Source organism: Myxine glutinosa, chromosome 13 (genome assembly GCF_964187855.1).
Source record: "Myxine glutinosa chromosome 13, kmMyxGlut1.1, whole genome shotgun sequence".
Classification (NCBI taxonomy): Eukaryota; Metazoa; Chordata; class Myxini; order Myxiniformes; family Myxinidae; genus Myxine; species Myxine glutinosa.
In genome coordinates, this window is record NC_136273.1 from 79,376,994 (window position 1) to 79,403,343 (window position 26,350).

General features: G+C 43.6%; 1 protein-coding gene across 2 annotated transcripts in view; it reads right to left on the reverse strand.

The window, feature by feature from the left end:
* FAM135A (family with sequence similarity 135 member A) overlaps positions 1-26,350 on the reverse strand; it is a 141,166-nt gene that overhangs the window by 111,735 nt on the left and 3,081 nt on the right. For both annotated transcript variants that reach the window (XM_078767679.1, XM_078767680.1), the window contains exon 2: positions 5,936-6,038. In XM_078767679.1, coding sequence (XP_078623805.1) covers positions 5,936-6,015 — 80 coding nt within the window. In that variant the 5' untranslated portion in view covers positions 6,016-6,038. The remainder of the gene's footprint in view (positions 1-5,935; positions 6,039-26,350) is intronic.

Consider the following 26,350-nt stretch of genomic DNA (forward strand, 5'->3'; position numbering starts at 1 on the left):
GTCAAGGTGTGGAAGAGGTAGGCCAAATAACAGATCATGGCACAAAATAAAGGGAATAGCAAGAGAAAGGGGAAACGTCAATATCAGTGCAAAGGGAGAAAGTAGACAGAAATGGACAAACAAGGGATGCAGGTTAACGATGAGGCATGGGGGAGAATGCAAGACGTGGACAAGATGGATACATCAGCAAAAAGTTTGGGAGGGATAGGTTAAACAGGTGTAGAAAACATCATGGTTTTGGATAGGGGAATACTTGAGATGATGGTGAACAGCCGACTTGAAAACCTGGAAGGAAGAATGCGGAGAATGAAGAGAGTGTGGAAGGTGGTTCCACAGGCAGGAAAAAAAAGAAGGAAAAAAAAAAGTTGAGGTGAGCAATGTTGCTGGATTTAGGCAGTTTCACTCAAATGGGGTTGCTGATGGACCACGTGTGTCCTGCAGATATCTGGGGGAGGAAGGGGAGGAGGGAGGAGAGGGGGTGGGGGGGGTCTTGCATTCTCCCTATTATGTCAGTTTCTTGGCATGGGTTACCATGGGATGCCTTCCTCCCCTTTCACTTCCTCTTTGCTCTGCTTTCCCATCTCCTCTCTCTCTCTCTCTCTCTCTCTACCCTCTCTCCTCATATTCCTGTCACAAAGAGATTCTGGGTCAAGGTGTGGAAGAGGTAGGCCAAATAACAGATCATGGCACAAAATAAAGGGAATAGCAAGAGAAAGGGGAAACGTCAATATCAGTGCAAAGGGAGAAAGTAGACAGAAATGGACAAACAAGGGATGCAGGTTAACGATGAGGCATGGGGGAGAATGCAAGACGTGGACAAGATGGATACATCAGCAAAAAGTTTGGGAGGGATAGGTTAAACAGGTGTAGAAAACATCATGGTTTTGGATAGGGGAATACTTGAGATGATGGTGAACAGCCGACTTGAAAACCTGGAAGGAAGAATGCGGAGAATGAAGAGAGTGTGGAAGGTGGTTCCACAGGCAGGAAAAAAAAGAAGGAAAAAAAAAGTTGAGGTGAGCAATGTTGCTGGATTTAGGCAGTTTCACTCAAATGGGGTTGCTGATGGACCACGTGTGTCCTGCAGATATCTGGGGGAGGAAGGGGAGGAGGGAGGAGAGGGGGTGGGGGGGGTCTTGCATTCTCCCTATTATGTCAGTTTCTTGGCATGGGTTACCATGGGATGCCTTCCTCCCCTTTCACTTCCTCTTTGCTCTGCTTTCCCATCTCCTCTCTCTCTCTCTCTCTCTCTCTCTCTACCCTCTCTCCTCATATTCCTGTCACAAAGAGATTCTGGGTCATACAGTCACATGAAAAAGTAAGTATACCCCATGTAAAGTTTTGACTTTTTCAACATATTTCAACATACAGCTATTTGATCTTCATTTCAACAATATTGATAGATAAAGGTGATATAATATAACAAATATCATGAAACATTTACATTTTGTAGTCCATTGTATAATTTAAATAAACATAAATGCAAATTTTGCATGTGGAAAAAGTAAGTACACCCTTGGCTCTAATAGGTGGTTTTGCCCCCTTTGGCAGAAACAACTTCAAGTAGGCGTTTCTTATAACTGTCTACCAGTCTCTGACATCAACTGGGAGAAATTTTTGCCCACTGCTCCATGCAGAATTCTTTCAGCTGTGTGATGTTTGAGGGGTTTCTGGCATGCACAGCTCGTTTCAAATCCCCCCACAACATCTCGATGTGATTTCGATCCGGGTTTTGACTTGGCCATTCCAGATCCCTCCATTTATTTATTTTCAGCCATTCCTTGGTGGATTTACTGGTATGTTTAGGGTCATTGTCATGTTGCAAGGTCCACCTTCGGTTGAGCTTCAACTTTCCGACAGATGGCCTCACATTATCCTCAAGCACCCTCTGGTACAATGAAGAATTCATAGTGGATTCTTTGATGGTGAGTTGCCCAGGCCCTGATGCAGCAAAGCTGCCCCAAACCATAATATTTCCACCACCATGCTTTGCAGTTGGTATCAGGTTCTTGTGGTCAAATGCTGTCTTTGGTTTACGCCAAACATGTCTTCTGGTACTGTGGCCAAATAGCTCTACCTTTGACTCATCTGTCCAGAGCACATTGTTCCAGAAGTGCTGGTCTTTGCCTAGGTGTTCAATGGCAAACTTTAGTCTTGCCCTGATGTTCTTTCTGGACAGCAAAGGTTTCCTCCTGGCACACCTCCCATGTAGATCAAATTCGTGCAGCCTCTTTCTAATGGTGGACTCGTGCACTTTGACATCAACAGTGGCAAGAGCTACCTGAAGGTCCCGTGATGACATTCTGGGGTTATTGGAGACTTCTTTCAGCATCTTGCGGTCTGCTTTCGGGCTGAACTTGCTGGGGCGGCCTAGCCTGAACAGGTTGGCAGTTGTTTGGAATCTTCTCCACTTGTACATGATCTTCCGGACAGTCGAATGATTGATTCCAAATTGTTTGGAGATCTTTTTAAATCCCTTCCCAGACTCGTATGCATCTATAACCTTCTTTCTGAAGGCCTCAGAGAGCTCTTTTGATCTAGGCATTGTGACGCCACACACTTCAACAACAAAGAGCAAACCAAACTAAATGTCTGAGGTTTAAATAAGACAGGTTCCTCCAAGATCCTCTCTAACGATGTTCTAATCATTTGCACCTGAGCTGGTGCACCTGATTCTAATTTTAGGTATTTGAAATAGTGATAAATGTGGGGGTGTACTTACTTTTTCCACATGCGAAATTTGCATTCATGTTTATTTAAATAATACAATGGACTACAAAATGTAAATGTTTCATGATATTTGTTGTATTATATCACCTTTATCTATCAATATTGTTGAAATGAAGATCAAATAGCTGTATGTTGTAATATGTTGAACAAGCGTTACGCCTAGGTCCCCCGTCAGTGAAGTGATGCGAGTTGACATTGTGGAAGACGCAAGGCGGCCATCTTGCATTTTGACGTGGCGACCCAATTTTCAATAGCGTTCTCCCTTATGCGTAGATACACCCACACACAAGATTAGAAGTTAGTAGTTCGTTTATTTTTCAAGATATTTCACTCACAAGGTTCAGACATATATATGGTGGCGGCCATTTGGATTTTGACGTGGCGACCCAATTTTCAAGCGCATTCTTCCTTATGCCTAGATACACCCACACACCAGATTAGAAGTTGGTACTTCGCTTATTTTTCAAGATATTCCGCTCACAAGGTTCAGACATACATGACGGCGGCCATCTTGGATTTTGACATGGTGACCCAATTTTCAATAGCTTTCTCCCTCATGTGTAGATACACCCACAAACCAGATTAGAAGTTAGTAGTTCGTTTATTTTTCAAGATATTTTGCTCAAGGTTCAGACATATATATGGTGGCGGCCATCTTGGATTTTGACGTGGCGACCCAATTTTCAATAGCGTTCTTCCTTATGCCGAGATACACCCACACACCAGATTAGAAGTTGGTACTTCGCTTATTTTTCAAGATATTCTGCTCACAAGGTTCAGACATACATGACGGTGGCCATCTTGGATTTTGACGTGGCGACCCAATTTTCAATAGAGTTCTTCCGTATGCGTAGATACACCCACACACCAGATTAGAAGTTGGTACTTCGCTTATTTTTCAAGATATTCCTCTCAAGGTTCAGACATACATGGCGTCAGACATACATGGCGGCGGCCATCTTGGATTTTGACGTGGATTGCACCCACACACCAAATTCGAATGCCGTCCTTCGCTTATGCACGTACGCACGCATGCACGCTCGCACGCACCCACGGACGGACAGAGGGGAAAACCATAGTCCCCCTTTCACTCCGCGGTGCGACGGGGGACAAAAAGTCAAAACTTTAAATGGGGTGTACTTACTTTTTCACGTGACTGTATATAGACACGGACATACACACAGACATGCACAAACACACACGGACACACACTGCAATAGTATCGCATCCCCGACAGGGCGAGACTAATGAAGACAATTTGAATACAACAACTACATTGTACGACCTCATAAAACTGTACAAAGCTGGAAATCAACTCCTTGGATTGCAGTTCCTCTGGAGGAAAACCCCATTATTTCTGAAGGTGACTTGTCGATTATGTAACCAAGACGACACTCCATTACGAGATCAAAACTTTTGTTAGCCAACTTCCCCGTGGTTTTCAGCTGGACAGCCAGCGAAACCACTTTAAAACTTGCTGTGCTGGCATCAAGTGGCCCGGATCATGTATGAGCGCAATTAACCGCTTGGTGGAAGAAGATGTCCCGTGGCAAAACAGCAGGGCTCTTCAGCGTTGTAATACAGAAAAAAGCAATTTTGAGTTTTTAAGAGCAATAAAGATTTTCCCACCAGGTTTTCTAATAGCAGCCTCTTTATTTATTTATCTATTTATTTTTGCTCTCGCCAACGCTGTTTGTGGAAGGCTCGGGAGTGTATGAGAGATGATGGTAGAGCCAGCCCTTTGCTCACAGGTCACCCATCTGAGCAAGCGATGACTTACAAACCCTTGGGATCATTACCTACTCGGTGCTAATATAATTTTAGACAGTCACTTTGCTTTTGTGATGCCGATGGAATTTCTTTTCTTTTCAGCAAACTGGATCTCAAGCCACGGAGTGACATGGTGAATGGTATGTACGCCTCATTTCATTTTGTTTGCCGCTGGTTTTTCAGCATGAAGTGTTTCCCAGAGCTGGTCTTTTTTCAGCGGGGGAAGTGTTTTCATTGACGGGAGACTTTGAGCAAAGGATCACAAAGTCGGATCCCTGCAGCGAGGAATCTCAAAGTTTTGCTCAAACCAGCAAACATTCCGAAAGTATCTGTTTTTCATCAACATTGAAAAGGATTTTTTAACAACAATGAAGCCTCAATAAGATGGGTGGAGGTTTCCTGACGAGATACTCCAGGAATGCAGTCATGCGAGAGCACGCTTAGCTTGCGACAGGTATCCTGCGAGTGGCCAACACAATAGTGGGGCGGCTTAGCCCAAATATTCAAAAGAATTGTGCATTTTGTCATACAAGCACCAAATTTGGCACACTAGTAGACTATCATATTATGAAAAGATCTGGATATTGGGCCATCTCAGATTCAGAGATTTGATTTTTGCAAGATTTTGCAGATTTGCAAGCTGAGATTGCAACGCCAGGGACGGCCGACTCCTTCCTGCGAGCTGCCCACGTCACCCGCACAAGAAGAGCTCATCAAATCACTGCAGCGGCACTGCACATCCTGCAACACCGTGCGTATGAACGCCACTGTATGACATATGCTGAAGATGCAGAAGACCTGCCTGAGTTCGAAGACTGGTGTCACCAGAGAGGAGAAGACATTCCCAACTTTCAGTACTGGGCAACTGTGCTGGAACTAGAGATGTTGGTACTGGTCTACGTGCGTTCTCTGCGGCAGGCTTCATTCACGACGTACCTTGATGCCCTGACGGAACTGGTCCCATGGTTCCATGCCTTAGACCACACACACTATGCCAGGTGGGTCCCTGTTCACCTGAGGGACACGGTTGCACTCCCAATGAAGCACCCAGATGTAGCCAGAGAATTCAGGGCTGGCAACTTCACTGTACAGAAGACGAAGAAGGTGTTCTCTTCGATCCCAATCGAATCGAAATCTTGCAAAAATCAAATCTCTGAATCTGAGATGGCCCAATATCCAGATCTTTTCATAATATGATAGTCTACTAGTGTACCAAATTTGGTGCTTGTATCACAAAATGCACAACAGGTTTGCTATGCTGCTACACTACAAGGATTATCTCTGGAGAAGCAGCAGGTCCGTGCAAAGCACTATGTAGTACAACTTTTACATTTGTTGTGCAGAATGAGTGAGCAGTGAAAATGAATTAAAAGTCCAAAAAATAAAACATCTGCAGAAATTTCTGCAGTTATCCAAATGTTAAAACACATCATACCCTCGCTGAAAGAGGTCCACGTTGTAGAACTTGAGAAGCTCCACGGACACCTCGACATTGGCCTGCACCTGCCCTGCCATTCCTCCACCACAACCATAACCACCTGAAACACCCACACTTCACGAGTCAGTACTTTAAAAAGCAAGGCTGAAATATCAAGCAAAGTGCAGTATCACGATACAATAGACTGCACCACTCGCACCACAACCAATATCCATTACTGAACCACAAACAAAATCCATAACCGAACTCGTCATTCCACAACCAATATCCATTACTGAACCACAACCAATATCTGCACTGCACCACAATCAATATCCTTAACTGCACCAGTCACTCCACAACCAATATCCATTACTGAACCACAACCAACATCCGCACTGCACCACAATCAATATCCATAACTGCACCAGTCACTCCACAACCAATATCCATTACTGAACCACAACCAATATCCACACTGCACCATAATCAATATCCATAACTGCACCAGTCACTCCACAACCAATATCTGCACTGCATAACAACCAAAATCCATAACTGCACCAGTCACTCCACAACCAATATCTGCACTGCACAACAACCAAAATCCATCACTGCACCACTCGCTCCACAACCAATATCCATCACTGCACCACTCGCTCCACAACCAATATCCATTACTGCACCACTCGCTCCACAACCAATATCCATTACTGCACCAGTCGCTCCACAACCAATATCCATCACTGCACCACTAACCCCACAGCCATGCACCAATGTGACAATCACTCCACAATCAATATCCATGACTGTGCCAAACATGACAAAACCAAATAGAGAGTTCATAGAACACCTTACCACACGCAGTCTTGAGAAAAAGGACGTGGGAAGGGTCTTTTAAACTCTTGCTTTGAATTTCTGAGCACAATCTATATTTCATACGAGTAACAATTTTCAGAATCTTAATATTCCCCAATGCTGAAAGCATGAGCGGAAAATTTGGCAAAGAAATACAATTGCAAATTTGATTGGTCGAGATGGCGTAAAATGGTGTAATATTTTGTCAAAGTACAGAACTGTTAAACTGGAGGGTTTTGGAAGTGCCAACAAGCTGATTTGTGTTTTCATAGTATTCAGGTATACAATTATCATTCAATTGAAATAAAATAAAGGTTTTAAAGGCTGTAGAAAAAACAAAAATTCCAGAAGTTTACCACCGTTGATGGACCATCTTTTACACCACCTTAATTAATACGTTAAATTTTAAGTTATTCATGTCTGCTTGTGTCCATTATGATGTCCCTAAAAACGGTGTTTCCTGTTTGGAATTATTTTTATTCTTGTTTGACTACCAGACAGGCAGACAGATAGATTTAAAATATTATCTCACTTTGTGGATGCGTGATTAGGACGAGATTTCATACAATTTGCCAAATTCAGAGCCAATGTACTGCTAGAATGCAGGTTTGTCTTCTAAAGTGTTCAAAACATATAAATATCCAATTGAAATAAAGTAGTTCCTCGATCACAGGCTGATGTCTGTGGACAGACAGAGTCAACAAATTGCCTAAACTCACTTTGCGCTTGGCGCAAGCGATTGTGCCGTCCAGAGCCTCCGTTAGGCACCCGCGGAGCCCGCAGCCGCTGGGGGCCACCCAAAAATAGGGGCCACCCACATCAGCTAAAGGATCTTTCTTTAAAGTCCAGTTGTGCAACATAGACGTTTCCAATAACACTATCCTGCATGCCTACCGGCTCCCAATCACTTCAGTGATGGGTTTAATCAAAGACCTTATGTTCCACTTCACAACCACATGGCATACCTATCTAAATCTTAATTCTCAATGAGGATGAAAAATACAGTGTAACACGGGAAAAAACCGCACCTTCCGTGGCAGAGTTGTTGTTGTTTATGTGCTCCTTCCGTGTCCGTCACGCTTTATTCTAAAATCTTAAATGGTTCCTGCTGCCATACGTTAAAAATTTTCTTCATCCAATTCAGAAAGATAGACGGACTTTTAAAATAGAAACCTGTATCTTTGTGTTTAAACAGACATTAATTTCTTTCCAAGTATAATCGATCATTTCTTCGTTTCCATACTTTTTCCAGTAACATCCCTACATCCTTTTTCATTTAAAAAAAAAAGTTTTTATTACTTGTTAAATAGCTTTCCAACGACCTCAAAGTAAATCGAATGAAATTTACTATGAATAATTTACTCGATTTTACGTCATTTCCTCCATCTTGCGGAAGTACCTTTATTTAGTATGTGAGTCAGCGTTATCTTCTTTCTTAACATGCACGGCATTAGGCTCACATAAGCTATCCTGGCAATAATGAACAGTGATAGGCACAGAAACCGAGGTCCGAGACATTATGAATCTGGAGCAGCAAAAATAAAAAAGCAAGAGGCGTCGAAGGTTGGAGGAACAAAATTGAGAGGCTGTCTTGAGAAATTTCTCATGAAACCATCAAACCACCCAGAGCGCAGCACAGCACATTTGACTCAACGTCACAGCTCCAGCGCCAGGTGCAACATAGGAATTCTGGGGACATGGATGAAGACACAACACTTTTAATGGAAGAGCAGATGCCTGGACAGGCAGAGAAAGAATCAGTTGGAGGTGAGCAGTCTGTGGATTTTGTCAAAAATTTTGCTGACTCTTCAGAGTGGCCTCAAGTGCTGGACCAGGTGACAATTTCTGCCATTGTCAAGTTCGATCCAAAGCATGTGAAAGTGCACGATTTTCCAAAAAACGATGTGAATAGATTCTCAGCTGAAAATTATTATAGAAAGCTCAAAAATGGTGAACGAATCGGGAGCACATGGCTAATATATTCTATAGCAGCTGACACTGTGCACCACTTCTGTTGTAAGCTTTTTGGAAATGTCACCATACATCTCACTCGTGATCGTCTTTCAGCCTGGAAAGATTTGTCAAAAACATTGTCCCGACATGAAACCTCACCGCACCTCACAGCTTGCATGCAGAATTGGAAGGAATTGGATGCAAGGTTAAAAGCCGGAAAGACTCTCGATGATAAGCTTCAGAGTTTGATAGACCTGGAGAAAAAATATTGGAGAAACGTCCTTGAGTGTTTGATTGTGATTGTTCATTTTTTTATCTGAGAGAAATCTGGCATTCCTTGGATCATCGAAAGGCCTCTACGAGCCGAACAATGGTAATTTTCTTAGGCAGTTGGAGTTGATGGCTCGATTTGACCCAGTCATGCAGGAGTATATTGGAAGATCATCAACCGGGGAAGTACGAGATAACTATCTGAGTACTGATATTCAGAACGAGTTGCTTGGACTATTAGCCAATAAAATCAGAAGTAAAATACTTGCACGTGTTTCAACTTACTAGTTGCTTGATTGCACCCCAGATATCGGCCACCAAGAGCAACTTTCAGTCATCATCCACCTCGTTCATGTGCAACATGGAGAGGCTTCTGAAATATGTGAACATTTCCTCTCATTTTTTGTTATGAAAGACACGACCGGCATGAAACTAACGGAGAAGTTATTGGAAATATCGGACGGCTTTGGTCTGCCTTTGTCTGACTACAGAGGCCAAGGGTACGACAACGGCAGCAACATGAAAGGGAAACGTTCTGGCGTTCAGGCTCAGATTCTGCAGATGAACACTTTGGAATTTTATGTCCCCTACAGTGCTCATTGTCTCAACCTTGTGGTTTCAGATGCTGCTCAGTGCTCAGTAGTATCAATATCATTTTTCGGCTTCATGCAACAGCTCTACATGCTTTTTGCGGCTTCGACACAAAGATGGGACATTTTAAGGGAACACATCTCCATTTCTGTGAAATCACTTTCTGAAACGCGATGGGAATGTAAAACTGAGGCTGTGAAGGTCGTGCGCTATCAGCTGCAGAAGGTAAAGGCTGCTCTACTGAGTTTGGCTGACACTGCCAAAGGAAAGGATGCTAAATGCGAGAGCAAAGCAATGGGCCTAGTGAAGGAAGTGGGGACTTTCAGATTTCTCATATGTCTGGTCATCTGGTACGATATACTTGTACAGATCAACCGAGTCAGCAAGGTATTGCAGTCAAAAGACATGCAGTTGATGGTGCATTGGACCCAATCCAGGCATGTCATGCTCACTTGGTGAACTATCGCGATTCTGGATTTGATCAGGCCATGGATACTGCCAAGTGTCTTGCGCTGCTAGTGGAGGCAAGAACAACGTTTCGCGACACTCGCAAGGTTAGCAATAAACGTTACTTTTCTTATGAGTCTGCAGATGAACCAGTTTGAGACCAACAGACAAAGTTCAAAGTTGATTTTCTTTCTGCAGGGTTATTGATGTTTGTCTGACTGCACTGGACAGTACATTTGAGCAGATGCGCTACATCCTACAGCCATTCAACTTTCTATTTGACATCGCAGCCACGAAAGCTTTAAGTGACAATGATCTTAGAAAAAGCTGTAACGACCTACATATCCGGTTAACTGATTACAATTCAAGCGATTTGGAACCCATCGAGCTACCAGAAGAACTCAAGCTTCCACGCAACTCAGTGCAAGAAAGATGTTCTCCACTTGCAACACTGAGCTATATAACTAAAAACTCCCTCATTGACACTTATCCAAATGTACACGTGGCTCTGAGGGTTTTACTGACGATGCTGTTGCATCTGCAGAATGCTCTTTCACAAAGCTGAAGCTCAAAAAGAGTTACTTGTGCTTTACAATGTCACAGGACAGACTGTCACACCTGGACATCATCTTAAGCGAGAAGGACTTAGGACGAAGACTGAATTATGATGACATTACTTACGATTTTCCATCCAGGAAAAGTAGAAGGGTGGAATTGTAAAGCATCAATGATTGTTGTGTGTGTGTGTGTGTGTGTGTGTGTGTGTGTGTGTGTGTGTGTGTGTCATATTTTGACTCCATGACTCATACATGTTTGATGCTCTTCTCTGGATCCCCTCAGTGAATATCTGAAGAATTTAAACCCATAATAGACAAATTCCACCACGTAATACTTCAAAATAATTACATTTTTGGGCACTTTTCGGAATGATGTGACATTCACTTTGTTCTGTTTTCGAGTTTTCTTTGACCTTTAGTTGCAGGAATTCGTCATTTTTGTCTGTTCAGTCTGTACTACATATGTGCCCAGTTTGTTGGTGATCGGCAGATCGGGTCATTATTCCCAGAGCTATGTGCATATAGATATATTCAGAAATCATCAGATCTGCATTTGCTCTTTCCATCGTGAAATTCAAATAAACGGTCATTTTTCCTGTCGGAATTTCTCCTCTCATCATTATATTTTAGCGATTGATTGGGGTTTTTAAGAGGGTTCCACAAACTAATTTTGAAGGATTTATGCAGCTCTGTTTCTGAGATATAAAGATTTTTTTAAATGTTTGCATTTTTGGTCATTGTGATGTTTAAGGTCAAAATTTTATTTTCATATCCCAATGGAACCTGACAGTCAATTCCTCAGTCAGATTTGATTTGATGTGCCTTAATTCATAGATTTGATGTGCCTTAATGCAAAAACCCACTTCTTTCTCTGATGATTCATTCCACAGTTATTGGTAGAAATGTGATTTTCACCCTTTGATGACCTTGACATTTGACTTCGTTCATTGTTGGCCACATATCACACTCTGGTTAACCCATACTACTATCCTATCAAGTTTGGTTATAATTGGTACAGGCATAGCCGAGATATGACAATACATTACCCATGATGGTGTGGAAAGACAGACACACGCAGAGACAGACGGTACTGGTCAATCTAATACTTTGCTAACCTCCTCTGGAACCGAGGTATGAATCAATTCTTCGCTTGAAGATCTGTCACCATATTATTAGCCCTCCAATAGAAAGGCCCCCCACGTGAGGTTTGCAGGGGCCCCCACATGAGGTTTGCAGGGGCCCCCACGTGAGGTTTGCAGCCCCCCCTCCCCCCCACACGCCCAAATTAACCTCCATCGGAGGGATGGCACACACATTGACGCATCACCCTGCCTGGGAATATATATATATATATATATATATATATATATATATATATATATGTGTGTGTGTGTGTGTGTGTGTGTGTGTGTGTGTGTGTGTGTGTGTGTGTGTGTGTGTGTGTGTGTACAGACAGCAGAGAACGGCTTGAGGTAATGGCACAAGAAGTACGCAAGCAACAAGCAGCAGAATCAACTGACCAGACATGCATCAGGAGTGACCAGGCCACTGCACAAAAGGAGACGTGCATAGTAAGTGTCCAGCAGGCTGGCATGGTTCTCCTATCCAGCTCCGCTATGGCTCAAAACTCGAGCAGTGCCACATCAGAGGAGTCTGATGATGGCTTCCTAGCTCTATCAACATCCAGTCAATCTCAGTCCAAGAAGTCAAAGCAGATCATTGTGACGAAGGAAGTGGCTGCCGCACTAAACCGAGTGAAGCTTCTCAACCGCAATTTCATGTTCATTGTGAGCACGACGACACAAGCACTCGGTTATGAAATGGAAGATGTTGTGCTGTCAAGGAACACCATTAGGTGAGCTCGGGTCGACACGCATGAGGTGGTAGCGACAACAGAACAGGCTACGTTCTCGCTGGACAGTCCACTTCTCCTCCATTGAGACACCAAACTGATTCCAGATATCGGCAGACAGATATATTCCAGAATGTGGATCACATTGCCATCATGGAGCAACTGTAAGACCGAGCAAATTCTTGCTGTCCTCAATATCAGCTGCAGCATGGGAGAGGAGCAATGCAATGCCTGTTTCCATGCACTGGAGGACTGTAGAATGAAGCCCATGATCCATGGACTGGTCTTCGACATAATGGCTGCCAACACTGGACTGAGGATTGGTGCCTGCACCCTCCTTGAGGGAGTCCTGGATAAGGAACTTGTCTGGATCACGTTCCGACATCAAGTGTTCAAAGTGATGGTGTCAGCAGTATTGTCTGACGCTCTGGGAGCAACTAGTGAGCCTGAGATGGGGCCCTTCAAACGCTTCCAGAATAGATGGCGCTACATCAATAAGGCTGACTCTTCCAGCCTGCTGGTGAGGAGCTCTTTGTTGGCATGCCAGATGGCCTGCGACAGGAGATGATATTATTCTATGCAGATGCGGTTACGAGCAAAACTTCATGAGCAGACTATGGAGAGCTGAGCTTCGGCTCTGCCACGTTTTCCTTGGGGGATCCTCCAACAGAGAACCATGCTTCTACATGCCTGGCGTGATACGCAACGCACGTTGGATGGACAAGGCCATCTACTCGGCTGAAGATATTCCTGTTCAGGGCCAGATTAAGTCAACAGTGCATGAGACGGCGGGCCTGACAAACATTATGCTTTTCGTCTCCCTCATCTATGCCCACTATTGGCATGAGCCCCCCCCCCCCTCCCCTCCCAGAGAATGCTCCACTCAATGACTTCAATCTCCTAGCTCTCCTGCACAAGTACCCTGTGTTTACCATCAGGGAGACAGCAGTCAAGGCAATATATCACCAATTGTGGTAATTCTCTGAGCACCTTGTGCCCCTCACAATCTTCGCCAATCGCGTCAACAAGGAGATGAAAACGGCCATGGTAGACAACTTCTCATGTCCCCGAATCCAAAATCCCTGAAGCAGCTGGAGGGAAAGGTGCTTGATCATCGCACTCCATTGGAGGCATACATCACAAGCCAGTCATTGAAAATGTTCAGTCTCCTCACCACAAAGGACCAATAAGAGGCCAAGGCGTTCTTGTTGAAGCACCCTGCTCTCTGGTTGTCGGACCCCACGTACCAGTCACTGAAAGCCATGGTCAAGCTCCTCAAAGTGCTGAATGGGGAGTTGTGCTTGTCCATCCTACAATATCGTGCTGATGAAAGACGAGACTCAGAAACAATACCTGCTGCATCTTGTCAGCATCCACTGGGAAACGCGACCGCTCCCAACAAAGCGGCTCTGAATATCAATAAATAATGCCTGTGATGTTTTGTTCTCAGACAAAAGAGGGGTCAGTGCTGTCGTATTATCTACTATGACACATTTATTCTAATTCATCTGTTCATAATAATGCTGCAAAGTCATTGCATTTTGAAGTAAAACATTGAAAATTTTCATTTCATTTATGAATAAAAATAATGTTCAAATGGTAGTAACCTCTAAATATTGTCCAATCTGTCCAATATTTTGCATTCAGAAATATATTTTGATAGGTGACAACGTAGCCTTGTGGAGAAAGACATTTCCCACTTTTATACTTTTGGGCCTGTCTAATACATATATACATACATTACATACATTATATTTGTTTTAACCTTTCTGCCCTTCTAGCAAAATAATATTTGATTAGGTGAGTGCAGAGTGGTTGCTCTGTCAAATTACAGGTGAGAGACATGATTGGACATTTGAGATGGAGATATATGAACACGTACACGTACACGTACACGTACATATAGACACATTGAGGCAGTCAAGAACCCCCCTCTCCCTCCTTCCAATCCCAATGCAATCGAAGGATAAAATAAAACAGAAATATCAATGCTATTCACAATCAACACAACATTATTCTGAGCAACCAATAACATGGATGCCTCCTCCATTTATTAAAGGGTGTTCATGAAGAAACAAAATATGTGCTGAAGCAATTATATGCCAGTCTGGAACACAAAATGGTCAAAATTTATCCTCAAGTCACATGCTCGTAATTTCACTCAATGAGGTTTTGAGCATTCAGCATGCGATTCACAAACAGAAATGTTATTGGAAATTACCAGTTATTATGTTAAGCCAACTAGCAGCTCAACAACAAAACATTGTGAAAACCAAAGTACTGTATGTTGTTAAATGGAGGATATTTAATCAAATGAAAATTTTCCATTACATATGCCGCACGTATTAATACAACAGCAAAATGTTTAAAGGCACCTCGGAGGGTATGGTGGTGCTCGATACGACACGTGTTTGGTGTTCTGGTGAAAAAGGCAAGACTCCCTAATTCTTATGAGAAATAAGAATACAACATGCACGATCTATGCAAACCACAAGCACACACACATGCATACATACAGACGTGGCCACTTTTTTCAAATAACTCACAATTTTCGCCAAAAAATAAGTTGAAATTGATGAAAGTATTTGGTCTCCACAATTTTTTTTATTTCACTGTTAATATTGCAAAACCTTTGTTTTTGATTCAGAATTTAATATATCCTTTAAAATCAGAAAATAAAAAGAAATGGCATTGAAAAAATTATTGACACCCTAGACTTCATATTTGGTAGCACAGAGTTTCGACAAAATAACTGCAGTGAAGCGCTTCCTATAGCCATGAATGAGCTTCCTACACCTCTCTACTGGCAGTTTGGCCCACTCTTCTTGTGCAAACTGCTCCAGTTTTCCCAGATTTGAAGGGTGCCTTCTCCCAACTGCTGTTTTCATATCTCCCCACAGGTGTTCAATGGGATATAGATCTGGACTCATTGCTGGCCACTTTAGAACAGTCCAGCGTTTTGTCTTGAACCATTCCTGGGTGCTTTTTGAAGTGTGTTTGGGGTCATTGTCCTGCTGTAAGACCCATGACCTCGACAGAGACCCAGCTTTGTGACACTGGGTTGAACATTGTGCTCCAAAATGCTTTGGTAATCTCCTGATTTCATGATCCCATGCACACATTCAAGGCACCCAGTGCCAGAGGCAGCACAGCAACCCAAAAACGTCACTGAACCTCCTCCATGTTTGACTGTAGGGAAGGCGTTCTTTTCTTTGAAGGCTTAATTTTGTTTTCTGCAAACATAGAGATGATGTGCTTTACAAAGAAGCTCTAATTTGGTCGCATCTGTCCGCTGGACATTCTCCCAGAAGGATTTTGGCTTGCTCAGGTGTGTTTAAGGAAACTCCAGTCAGGCTTTCTTATATATCTATATATCTATCTATCTATCTATCTCTCTCTCTCTCTCTCTCTCTCTCTCTCTCTCTCATTTAGTAGGTGACAGATGGTGCGAGTTTAAATTGTCCATACCTTGTGTCTGAAGGTCAGCTTGAATCTGTTTGGCAGTTGATTGAGGTGCTTTCTTCAACATTCGAGCAATCCTTCGCTGCAATCTTCGATCAACCTTTCTCTTGCGGCCACCTTCAGCGAGGTTGGCTACAGTGCCATGGGCCTTAAACTTCCTGATAACATTGTGTACGGTATACACTGGAACATCAAGGTCTCTGGAGATGGACTTGTAGCCTTGAGATTGTCAATCTTGTGTCTGACTTTCTCAGACAATTCTCTGGTTTTCTTTCTTTTGTTCATGCTCATTGCGGTACACACACTGACACAAAACAGCAAAACAACTCCTTTTCTCGATTCAAACTGGTTGAATGAGTGATTTTTATACTGCAGGCACCTGCAATTCACCGCAGGTGAGTTCAATTCCAAAGTAAAGGAGAATCGCCTGCTTGAAATCTAATTATTTCTATCAACTCTAAAGTAGGATTTCTGTGTGGAATAAGCAAAGGTTTTGTAATTTTTTTCAGCTTTTTTGTTTTGTTCCACTGCCAACCAAGGAAATACATATGTGGACACCAAAATATTTTTTAATTTCAACATTTTTCTGGAAGAAATGGTGCATTATTTGAAAAAAAGTGGAAGGGTGCCAATATTTTTGGCCACGTCTGCACATCCATACAAGCACATACCCCCACGTCCATCTGCACCAACAAGTGGCCACCCATGGTTACTCCAACAGACAGACAGTCCAACACAACAACATGCGGCACACATCAAATGGTCTGATTTGGCACTGAATGAAGTTTAACTCCATTGTTGATATTAGCAGAGTACATGCCGTGCAGGCGATTATTGTTCCAAATGTGCAATACGTTCTTCTGACACATCCCTTTATTTGGGTGGTGTATAAGCGACAGACCACAACATTTATTTTTTTTCCAAAACTTGATGCAATCGAATGAATCTTGTAAAGGCATAACTTCAGGGTGCCCTCATTGATCGCTGAAAGTTTCAGCTTCTGAGGTCAAATCCTCTCGGGAGAGTAGATGATACGTACATGCTGTACATACTTCCCCTCCATTATATATAGATATATTTCACAAAGAGACCACATATACATATCAGTACTAGAATTATGATTGATTGGCTTGGAAATCTGCAAGCCAAGATTGGGAATGGCTCAGTTCAAGGGGACCCAAAAGGTGGCAAAAGAGATTCCTGCAAGTCAGCCAAACTGTCTAAAGGAAATAAAAGTCTGATCGCTAATGCAAATTTTGCTCACATTACAATTGTGGTTTCGCGTGATTGAAATTGAGAGCACGTTGGGTGAAAAGAGAACCGGAGGCAAGAAAGTGAAACCAATATGGTTTTGTGATGAAATTGAGGAAACAATACTTTGAGTAAGCTTACCGGCTGAGGAAACAAGACAACAAGCCACAACTTCTCTCAAATGCATCTAAGTAACAATCAATTGAAGGTCCTTCGCAGATTTGTCTTTTTATCGAGCTGCCATCCCAATATCAAATGAACGAACTGGTCTCAATGAACTAAAATGAAAAATATATACATAACCAGGCTTGTTCATTTACTTGGAACACATCTAAATATGATTAATGTACTTACCGACTTCCTTTGTACAATGTAATATACAGTGTGTGTGTGTGTGTATATATATATATATATATATATATATATATATATATATATATATATATATATATATATATATATATATATATATATATATATGTGTGTGTATATATATATATGTGTGTATATATAATCAGGGTGCGTCAGCTATTTGAAAACAAAATTTTAATTTAAGGAAAACAAAAATATTTATTAGAAAAACCAATATATTGTTATAGAATTTGGTACACATATTCTCAAATACACATAGCAAAAGGCTATTCAATAAAACCGCCATCAGCCTCGATTACTGCCTCGATACGGCTTCTGAAACGACTACATGCGTTTTTCAGGTGATCTTTATTCATGTTGGCCATAACGTCCCCAATAGCAGACATCAACGAGTCCTTGGTATTGTGGACATGCTTGTTAGTATCCCTCTCAACGACGCCCCAGACATAGTAGTCCAGGGGGTTCAAATCAGGAGAGGTAGGAGGCCAAATGTTAGGGGTAACATGATAATGAAAATTTTCGGCCATCCACTCCTGGGCCATGCAGGCTGTGTGAGAGGGAGCAGAGTCTTGCTGAAACACGTAAGGCATCCCCTGAGCAACTCTCTCGATCCAGGGCTTGACAACCGTCTCCAATGTCTGGATGTTGGCTGCTGCATTGATCCTAAGACTTTGCGGGAAAAAGTGAGGAGGCATGACATGGCCCTCATTGCTCAAGACCCCAAAGACCATCACAGACGATGAGAATTTGGTGTGCATAACAGTGGGAACTTCAGTGGGGCTGGCGCAGAGCCATCTGTCATTCCTCCTGTTTACCTTTTGATCTTGGACAAAGTTTTTGTCATCTGAGAAGAACCAGAGCATGTCGGGCTCCTCGGGGTGCTTGAGTTTGTTCAGCAAGTCCAGGGCATCATCAACGAGAACCCCGGCAAGTCAATGAGGGCCATTGCCAATCAGCTCAATGTTTCGGAGTCAACCATCAGACGTGTGGTGCACGAAGACATCAGGTACAAATCCAATGTTATGAAAAGAGGGCAGTTCATATCCGATAAGACCCGGAAGAACCGTGTGATCCGGGCGAAAGGCTTGCTGAACAAACTCAAGCACCCCGAGGAGCCAGACATGCTCGACATGCTCGACATATATATATTGTTGCGGTTGAGAGAATAAAGGTAACCCCCCCCCCCCCCCCCCCTCTTAGTTAGTTGCACCACAACATGTAGCCTCGCTTAGTTCAGTTGTTTCCTATTAAATGTAAGCATAGTCTCCTTTCCTGTGTTAGTATGCGTTGAGACAGGCGAGTAAGTGTAGGCTTCAGTGCTCATTGGGCTGGAATACCATGTGCTCTTTGGGCTGGAATACCATATGCTAGGGCCTGGAACAAGTCTGGAAGGCCCGAGGGAGGAGCTACAGGGGAGTGGCCGGTAAGCGGCAAGCAGCCACTAGAAGCTCAAGGGGAGTGGCTAACAACGACGGCCAGGGGAGTTTGGAACATTCGGGTGAGACTCTGGGGAGGGGCTATAAAACCCGGGCCGGATCCACGAACTCAGACTGCCCCCGAACTAGCTCTCTGTGATAGAGGTGTGGTTGGAACTCTCTCTGTGATCGAGGCTCTCTGTGCACGAACTCTCCCTGCCCTGCGCTCTGCTGCCTATTAGCGCTTGCGAGGACGGTCCCTCCCGGGGCCACAGACGCCAACGATCTCCTTGCCTGAGCTCCCTGCACATGCCGCGAACATCCCAGGGACACGCCAAACGAGCTGACCGGGGCGAACGGCGCCAACGACCGCGCTTGGAGCGCATAGTCCTTCTTCATCCTTTTCCCTGCGTGAGTGAGTGGGCCCTTGTCCGGGGATTAAGTAAGGACGATTAAGTGTCTGCTCTGTGTCTCTTTGCCCTGATCATTGGATAAATTGTATAATAAACCTGTGTTCTTTCGCATCCATTTGGCCGTTCATGTCATTTCCCTCCATTGGCTTCGCACTGCACGAATAAAACCGCTCAATCGGGTTCAATAAGAATTAACGGCACGAGTCACTGACACGCAAACCGCTCGGGCGTATCAGACCAGCGTGACTCGTGCGAGGTCCAGTCCCCGTTCTCGTGGCGGCGTGTGTATAGAAGGTACATGGGGATTCCACCCGATACCCGTCCACACGCTCGCTACAGGGGTGGCGGCTGGAATCGCTCCGCAATCCGCCCCACGAGTGTAAAGTGGGTCGCGGCCTCGTGGACTCGAAGGCCCGAGGGGGAAAAGGGTTTAACTCCTCTCTGTACGTCGACGGGCCCGAGATCCGCAACAATATATATATACTAGCTTGGCTCAGCTTGCTGCGCTCGCCTCATCACGCTTTGTAACTGAGGAACGGGCTTGTTTTAGCTGAGGATAATGACTGTACCTGAGTTGCTGTGTTGTCATGATTTACAGCAATCATAATACAAACAATTATTTTGCACAAATGTATTTGTTGTGTTTGTGATATTACATTTTTATAGGCAATTTAGGATGAAGATTTAGGTTGAATGTTTTTTTTTTTTCAAGAAAGAACCCCTCAGCACATACATCGGGGAGGGGTAGGTGCAGACTGGAAGTTTGGGACGATTACAGCTCACCACACATAATTTAAAACACCTCACGCCCACCTAATTTAAAACACCTCACCACCAAGTAATTTAAAACACCTCACCACCACGTAATTTAAAACACCTCACCACCAAGAAATTCAAAACACCTCACCACCAAGTAATTTAAAACACCTCACCACCAAGAAATTCAAAACACCTCACCACCATGTAATTCAAAACACCTCACCACCACGTAATTCAAAACACCTCACCACCACATAATTGAAAACACCTCAGCACCACGTAATTCAAAACACCTCACCACCACGTAAGTTCAAAACACCTCAGCTCCACGTTATTAAAAACACTTCACAACCACGGAAACAAAAGTTTGAGGGAGTAGTTCAGTGACAACACAGACACTGCCCAGATATGTAGATATATCGATAGATGACTGTTCCTGAGTTGCTGTTTTGTCATGGTTTACACCAATCATAATACAAACAATTTTGCACAAATGTATTTGTAATATACGTGATATTACATTTTATAAACAATTCAAGTTGAAGATTTAAGTAAAAAAACATTTTATTTTTTTCTAAAAAAAAATAAAATACACTCTGTGCACACGGGAGAGATGGGTGCACACCAGAAGTTTGGTACGATTTCACAAAAGTTTGAGGGAGTAGTTCAGTGACAAGACAAACACTGCACATATATATATATATATATATATATATATATATATATATATATATATATATATATATATACAGTGGAACCTTGACTTACGAGTGCACCAACTTATGAGTTTTCCGAGATACGAGCCGTCGCTCGGGCGGTTTATTGCTTTGAGATGCGAGCCGAGATCTGAGTTACGAGCTTACGCCACCCGCCACCAGGTGGGTTCCGGTCACGTGGTTATCTTGCCGTGCAAGCATATCTGCCGTATATCGCTGCTGTTTTGTTTTCGCATGTTGGTTATTTTGGAGCTTACGCCAGCCGCCACCAGGTGGGTTCCGGTCACGTGGTTATCTTGCCGTGCAAGCATATCTGCCGTATATCGCTGCTGTTTTGTTTTCGCATGTTGGTTATTTTGGAGCTTACGCCAGCCGCCACCAGGTGGGTTCCGGTCACGTGGTTATCTTGCCGTGCAAGCATATCTGCCGTATATCGCTGCTGTTTTGTTTTTGCATGTTGGTTATTTTGGAGCTTACGCCAGCCGCCACCAGGTGGGTTCCGGTCACGTGGTTATCTTGCCGTGCAAGCATATCTGCCGTATATCGCTGCTGTTTTGTTTTCGCATGTTGGTTATTTTGGAGCTTACGCCAGCCGCCACCAGGTGGGTTCCGGTCACGTGGTTATCTTGCCGTGCAAGCATATCTGCCGTATATCGCTGCTGTTTTGTTTTCGCATGTTGGTTATTTTGGAAAATTTCTTAGTTTTAACCATGGGTCCTAAGTAATTGAGTGCCAAGGGCAGTACTGAGAAGAAGAAGAGGATGATGTGCTTGGATATAAAACACGCAATCGTCGAAAAACATGAGCGAGGTGTACGTGTTGTCGACTTGGTGAGGCAGATGTGAAGGCAGCTGAAGATTTTATTATAACTTTTGCCGAACTGATAGAAGCCGAACGATACATCCCCCAGCAAATCTTCAACTGTGACGAGACAGGGCTCTTCTGGAAAAAGATGCCGAGGAGGACGTATATAACGGCAGAGGAGAAGAGCATGCCAGGCCACAACTTGTTCAGAGTGCCGGCGATAGCTCGGACATTTCTCTTTGTGGAAGACACGGTGAGATCCTTAACATCCAACAACTAATGGGACGCAAACGGGGCGCCCAGTTTAGCGGTACACACATTGATGAATCACCCTGCCTGTGAAACACCGACATGACAGGTTATAGCTGGGTCGGGATTCAAACCCAGGCTGGACAGTTTAGAGTCAAGTGTGCGTACCTCCAGTCCAGGCCATCCTGCCAACTTGTATGCTGCATACAGGTGAAATATAAAGCGCGAGATATTTTTATATATACTGCATATTTAAAAAAAAATTGGTGTGGTTTTTGGCGGGCTGGAACGGATTAATAGCATTTCAATGCATTTTAATGGGGAAATTTGATTTGAGAAACGAGCAAATTGAGTTACGAGCTCGGTCACAGAACGAATTAAACTCGTAAGTCAAGGTTCCACTGTATGTATATATATATATATATATATATATATATATATATATATATATATATATATATATATATAGTTGCGGTTTTGAGAACCCCTCACTTTGTAAATAAATAATCACTTCTTGTAAATATTCCATCATTTAAAAGGTCAAAGGTCGCACCCATAGTTAGTCCATATGCAACACGTAGGAACACCATAGGACTGTCAGTTATTTCCTTAGTATGTGTTTCAGATAAGGCTGTGTTCCCAATAGTTGAATCTGCGTTGCATTAATTAAATAAGATAGGCCCCATTCCGTCCATTTTGCCAGCCTCTCTCTCCAAATTGTGTTACGCGCCTCTGCTCGCACAGCAGCGTTCGCTGCCTCGCTCCAAACGCCATTACGCACGCGGTCAAGCTTGGAGAAGAAGGGGGCGGAGCACCAAGAACGAGGCGTGGCCCTGTCAACGAGCCGTCAAGGGCGGAGCCGGTGAGCCCTCGCTATCCAACCAGGGCTGAGGTGAGCTCACTGGCGGGCATGTCTCTATGAAGTGCGCATTGATTTCAAAGCGCGTTATATAAGCGCAAGCGCGAGGACTGCTTTCAGAACTGCGCAGGGGACCGTTGCTATTGAGAGAACTGCGCGGAGACGTCTGATTGTAACGTTATCCAGAGGACAGCGCGGAGGCGCGCTTGTTTCAACGAGCTGCGCAGGGAACCATCGTTTGATACGAACTGCCGTTTGATACGGACCTTGATTGATCGGGAGAGAGCGTTCGGCACGCTATACGTACGTGGCATTCCAGCCCCTCGCATATGTAAGGTCCGGTCACGCGCCAACGACACGCGAAGCTGCCTGCCATTCTTCGCCCGCGGACCCGGAGCCTGGACGGAGCCTCCCTGCCTGGACCTTCCTCCCCTACCAGCTACCATCCCGTGTAAGTCTGTCTGTTTGTCCGGGGTTGTAAGTAAGACTGTTTAGATAAGCTTGCTCTGTGTCCTTTTGCTCTTCTTCTTCTTGTACATTCTTTTCGTTTCCTCTTCTTTTGGTTTTGTACATAATTAATAAATCCACTCTTTGTTCTTCCCTTACTCTGGTTTCCTCTTATTCGATCGCTTTAGTCTTTTCTCGATTGAGTACCTGTGGCACGATTTGGAAACCGCTATAATCGGGTGTAGTATTTGTTAACGGCTCGGACCGCGGATTGCTAACCGCTCGGCAATATTCCATCTTATCCATGGTTCGGGCGGGAGTTATTTCCCTGCTCGCGGTCGGGGTTAGTACGTAGGTATTTGGGACTTCATTGACCAATCACCCGAGCTGATTCCGACCGGGAGGAGCATCATAATTTCCAGGATTGGGGGACGGCCAGCTTAAAAGACAAGGGGATTAACCCCCCCTTGATAAGGGGAGCGCCGACCCCCGTATCCGCAACAATATATATATACGGCCCTCCTTTTAGTGTCTGTCTTGTCACTGATATATATACTGCCCTCCTTTCAGTGTCTGTCTTGTCACTGAATTCTAGTTCAGTGACAAGACAGACACTGCACAGATATTATATATATATATATATATATATATATATATATATATATATATATATATATATATATATATATATATATATATATATATATATATATATATATATATATATATATATATATATATATAGTCTAGTAGGAAGACTAGGTCCCCCTGCACCCCCCGGAGATATACTTCTAATCAGTGTTTCTAGATTGGGAAAAATGTGTAGAAAATGACTAGCTATGGCCCCAAGCTGAAAAAATGTCCCACATACCATTTTTATGCAAATTACTGCTGCAAATTTTATGCAAAATTATGCAAATTTTATGCAAATTTTTGATGAGGAGTAGAGTTGAGGGGTCTTTGAGGGCTTCATCGAGGTGCTCTCGGTTGCAAGACTGGGTCATTCTGAGAAGCACAGCAGGGTCAGAGATCATGATGTTCTCCTCCTCAGTGAATCTCTCCATCAACAGCCTCTCCATTGCCTCACACACTGTTTTGAGGCAAAAGAGGGACTTTGCGTAGGCCTTTCCACTGAGAACACCTTTGAGAGATCCACTTGTTACTAGTTGTGCCTCAAAGAGAATCTCTGCATATCCAGAACCACGCATCTTGTGTCCAGTGAGCATCCCGATGTAGTTCATGGATGTGTGGAAGGGTCCAATCGTTACTACATGACTAGCAAATTCATTTGGCCAGCGCCAGATGATGGGAAGGGCTTTCATGCAGACACCCAGATCAAATGTATTCAGGACCCATCTCTGACCCACCTCAGCAGTTGCTGCCTCGGAACGCTTCAGTAGCTCACGAACAACTGCGTTGTCTGTGATCGGTTGGTGGATAGGCGTGCAGTAGTCGACTGTTGATTTGCTGGGTGGGGGAGAACCAGTTGCAGAGGTGAAACCCCCTAGCCCAGGCACAGGCTGCAGGCCATTGCCATGCCATGCAGGCACCAGGCACAGACCGATCACAGACAACGCAGTTGTTCGTGAGCTACTGAAGCGTTCCGAGGCAGCAACTGCTGAGGTGGGTCAGAGATGGGTCCTGAATACATTTGATCTGGGTGTCTGCATGAAAGCCCTTCCCATCATCTGGAGCTGGCCAAATGAATTTGCTAGTCATGTAGTAACGATTGGACCCTTCCACACATCCATGAACTACATCGGGATGCTCACTGGACACAAGATGCGTGGTTCTGGATATGCAGAGATTCTCTTTGAGGCACAACTAGTAACAAGTGGATCTCTCAAAGGTGTTCTCAGTGGAAAGGCCTACGCAAAGTCCCTCTTTTGCCTCAAAACAGTGTGTGAGGCAATGGAGAGGCTGTTGATGGAGAGATTCACTGAGGAGGAGAACATCATGATCTCTGACCCTGCTGTGCTTCTCAGAATGACCCAGTCTTGCAACCGAGAGCACCTCGATGAAGCCCTCAAAGACCCCTCAACTCTACTCCTCATCAAAAATTTGCATAAAATTTGCATAATTTTGCATAAAATTTGCAGCAGTAATTTGCATAAAAATGGTATGTGGGACATTTTTTCAGCTTGGGGCCATAGCTAGTCATTTTCTACACATTTTTTCCAATCTAGAAACACTGATTAGAAGTATATCTCCGGGGGGTGCAGGGGGACCTAGTCTTCCTACTAGACTAATATATATATATATATCTGTGCAGTGTCTGTCTTGTCACTGAACTATATATACAGGGTGATTCACATACGACGTACTATTTTGTTTTTGAATAACTGTGTTGCGTGAACCGATTTACTTGTAATTTGCAGCACTTATAGACAAATGTTACCCATTTATTATGTGAAAATTTCATTTAAAAATAATTGATACAAATTTAGTTATTGGTCTCGATATGGCGGCCATCATTTTTGATGATGGGAAACATGTCATGACATGACATGTCGATTAACATGTCGATTAAATTGCTCTTAAACGTTGATAATTATGGAACCGGTCTTAGAGTCAGCTTTAGACTTTTTAGCAGCATAATGTAAAGAAAAAATCAGCAAGAATGGCAAGTTACAACAGTCAGTAGCGTGCAAAAGCTGCAACCTGGTATGAGGCCACAAAAAGCTTAATCGAAGTGAAACGACGTCTTCGAACAGAGTTTGGTCGAAGCTGGGTGCTGCCAAGCAATGTCCAAAGTGTACACGACTCGACCAAGAGACTTGCTGGAACTCAAGCACCGCATCAGGAATGCCTTCTGGGAGATCACTGATGAAATGCGGCAGAAAACCATGCTCGAATACAAGCAGAGACTGTTCCGAGTGATCGAAAATGATGGCCGCCATATCGAGACCCATAACTAAATTTGTATCAATTATTTTTTAATGAAATTTTCACATAATAAATGGGGAACATTTGTCTTTAAGTGCTGCAAATTACAAGTAAATCGGTTCACGCAACACAGTTATTCAAAAACAAAATAGTACGTCGTATGTGAATCACCCTGTATATTGGATCTACATGCAAGGAATTCAAATGTTGTCCATCTTCCTCGTGTTGCAATAAACCTGCGCCCCTCCTTTCACACAGGTCACACTTCTACC